The sequence below is a fragment of the Orycteropus afer genome, unplaced genomic scaffold (assembly GCF_000298275.1).
Source record: "Orycteropus afer afer isolate SDZICR_OR568_19922 unplaced genomic scaffold, OryAfe1.0 scaffold01401, whole genome shotgun sequence".
NCBI lineage: Eukaryota > Metazoa > Chordata > Mammalia > Tubulidentata > Orycteropodidae > Orycteropus > Orycteropus afer.
This window is the reverse complement of record NW_006922988.1, coordinates 18,219-21,737: the sequence shown is the minus strand read 5'-3', so window position 1 is coordinate 21,737 and position 3,519 is coordinate 18,219. Positions and strand designations below refer to the sequence as shown.

At 46.4% G+C, this 3,519-nt stretch overlaps 1 protein-coding gene across 1 annotated transcript in view; it reads right to left on the bottom strand.

The window, feature by feature from the left end:
- LOC103213202 overlaps nucleotides 1–3,519 on the bottom strand; it is a gene marked incomplete at both ends in the record, with an annotated part of 16,704 nt that overhangs the window by 1,765 nt on the left and 11,420 nt on the right. Inside the window, one exon of the mRNA XM_042783470.1 lies at nucleotides 127–252. Within this exon, the coding sequence (XP_042639404.1) occupies nucleotides 127–252 (126 nt within the window). The remainder of the gene's footprint in view (nucleotides 1–126; nucleotides 253–3,519) is intronic.

Genomic DNA, 3,519 nt, shown 5'->3' with positions numbered 1-3,519 from the left:
GCCCAACCTTCCTTCCGAGGAGTGGCTGGTGGGTTTGAACCGCCAGCCTTCTGGTTAGCAGTCAAGTGCCTTAGGCACTATGCTACCAGAGGTGGACTACTGGTATCTTAAGTGGATCACACTTACCGCATAAGTGCTATTACTGACCATGGCATAGTATTATCAAGACTAACTCCCGGGCTGTTTCTAGATTTGAGTGTCCTCTTTCTTTTAGTTAAAGTGGTGTTAGAGAATTTCAATCCATTTTGATTTCTTTAAAGGGGGAAGAAAAAGTCTGGAATTTGTTTTGAAAAAAGTAAATAATTGTGTGGAGAAATACAACCCAGGTTTTAAATGTCTCCTGTCCAGTGTACTAGTCACAAGTAACATGTGATTACCTAAATGAAAGTTAGTAAAAGTCAAACACAATTAAGATTTAATTCCATGGAGAGAACAGAAAAGAAAAAGAAAATAAGAGAGAAAGAAACAACATTTGAAAGACAAATAATCATTCTTTGTCTTTATGTTCAATGAACTGTCAACATAGAAAGTTCAAGAGAATCTACAGAAGATGCATTGGAAATAAAAGAACATATCTGTCTCTGAGAAAAATGCTATTTTAAAATTAAAGTATTATTCATGACTAAAAAAATGAAATGTACTATTTTGCACTCCTATGAGCAAGGGACTCAACTACTCATTTCTTCACATTCCCTGTAACACCTATTTTCCATTTCAATTCTCATAATTCTAGAGCATAGCCAAACACGCACATTATAAAGAATACAGAAGCATAAATTTGGAAAGAATTTATCCAATGGTCCGGATTGCCAGTCACGGTAATTAAGTTGTGTGTCAACTCGGCTGGACCTGGTATTGACCTCTGGGCAGGTGGATGTAGTTAATCCCTCTGATGAGACTCCATGGCAGAATGTACTGGAGCAGCAGAGTAGAGCAGAGTAGAGCTCCCTTAGGGATGTGATCTGTTTCCAATATGTAAGAAGCAGGTTTGATGGAGGTCTGAGCTTTTTGGCACATTTGGTATGGTGCTAATATTTGTGTACCAACTTGCTGGGCATGGTTGAGTGGCTGGGCAGCTGGTGGTACTTATTTCCCATGACGACACCACCAATCACCTCCATGGTGGTATGCACCACAAGCAGCTGAGTAGCTGCCTTTGGCATGTGGTCTGCTTCCTGTATATAAGATGCGGCCTTGGAAATGGTCTCTAGCCTATGGCACGCTTGGACCCTGCATGTAGCCACATCGTTGCTCAGCAGCCTGCTATGCTCTGCTGACCCTGAGACTTAAGTTAATGGCCTGCCATGTGGTTTGGTAACATCAGGACTGTGCCTTTTGACTTGTCAAGCTTGGGGCTTCTCAGCCCCAGTAGCCAGCAGCTGTCTCAATGAAGAAATGCCTCTAGCTCCAGTGGGTTTGGAACAGGAGGCAGAGCTGGAAAACAAGGTTGAGAGGATTTCAACCAGCCCCTAGAGCCTGGCACTTTAAACTTGGACTTAAGCCTCCAAATTGTAATTGTGGCTAGCCCATGGAGCAAGAAAGGCAAGTGCTTTTTGGGCAGGCTTTTCCAGAGGAGGATTTTACAAGCAGAGGACCAAGGAAATGAAAGCAGAGCTGCTTCAGCCTGAAAGGATAGGACCATGGCCTTTGGGGAACCACCACAGCACCCTAGGTTTCAAACAACCAGCCCTTCACCAACTTGGTTCTGGAGTGTAGGGCTGCGCCTTCATGTGAGCCAGTGGGATAAAGCCATACTTGCTGCCCATGAGTGAGGGGATGGTCTGCCATATCCAAGAGGGAGAGAACCAGGCCTGCCAGGCCAATGGGCTGAGGTCGCTATTCAGGACTAGGAGACTAGAGCCACCCAGCGGAGAAGGCCTGTAAAGATAGCACACATTGAGGATCTGCACAGGTGCCAAATTGACAAGGGGTGGATTTGTGGTGGTTATGTTTGTGTGTCAACTTGTAGGCCTCCTTGAGTGGTTGGAGAGCTTGTGGTAGTTATTCCCCATTTTGAGACTGGGAATAAACTCCATGGTGGGATCTACCCACACTATGTAGCTGCCATTGAGATGGGGTCAACTTCCTGTGAATAAAGAGAATCCTTGGGAATGGTCTCTGGCCAATTGTACATTGGATCCTGCCTGTAACCATGTCATTGCTGAGCAGTCTGCTAAGCTCCACCAACCTTGAGACTTACAATGAACTTAAGAGAATGGCTTGCCGTGTGGTTTGGTAACATCTGGACTGTACCTTTTTACTTGTCATACTTGGGAATTCTCAGCCTCAGCAGCCAACAACTGTCTGAGTGAAGAAATGCCTCTAACTCTGGTAGGCCTGGAGCAGGAGACAGCGTGGACTCCACGGTTGAGTGGCTTTCATCCAGCCCCTGGAGCCTGCACTTTGAAGTTGGACTTGAAGCCCACAAATTGTAAGAATAAACTCCTGTTTGTTAAGGTCATCCCATTTGTGGTTTATTTGTCAGAGTGGCACTAGGTAACCAGGGCAGTTGGATCCTGCATTTGGCAGAGTCATCAGGGAGTGGCCTGTCATGTTGTCTGCTGACACCGGGAGCATCTCTGGACTTAAATTCGTGACCTGCCATTTTGTTTGACAATTTTGAAACTGTACAACTTAATTTGTCGACTTTGGATTTGTCCTCCATGGCAGCCAGCAGCTAACAGAAGACAATAGGGTCAGTGAAGCAGAACAAAGAGGCAGAGCTGAAGCACAAGCTCAAGGGGCCTTTACCCAGTCCCGAGTACCTGGCACTTTGAAGTTGTACTTCTAGCCCCCAAAATGGAAGAGAATAAATCCCTGTTTGTTAAAACCACCCACATGTGCTATTTTCTGTTAGAGCAGCATCTGAGAACCAAAACAAATTGGGGTCCTAAGATAGGTGGAAACAGGTGTGGAATGTGTCTTTGACCAGGGATAGTGCCAGAGATTATGGCAGGGAGATGGTAAAAGCAGAGATGAGAGACTGGCATAAGACAGCAAGACAGCAACCAGCCCAAGGAGGAGAATCCTGGGTAGGCAGCTTCCTTGCAGAGTGGGTTGCCTTGGGGTATTGGTAGAAGAGATGGGCATAAGATGGAGTAGTAGGATGGCCAGCCCACACAGCAAGAAAGCTGAGATCATTTTTGACAAGAAGATTCCTCATGGAATGGTGCCTTCAGGTATTTATCGGCAGAAGCGGAGACCAAGGAAATAGTGCCAAGCAGAGGTACCTCAGGCTCAAAGGGTAGGACCATGGCCTCTGGCGGGATGGAACCACAACGTCTTAGGTTTTCGGAGAATCAGACAGTCACAACTTGGTTCTGGAGAGAGTGGCTGCTATTCATGAGGGTCAGGGGAATGGAGCTATATCCACTGCCCACAAGTGAGGGGCAGGTCTGCCATGCCAAGAGGCAGAGGCACAAGGCCTCGCAGCCCAAGCAGGTGAGGCTATGACTCAGATGAGCTACCGTGGGACTGGAGCCACACAGTGAAGATGTGTACAGATGCCACGTTGACAAG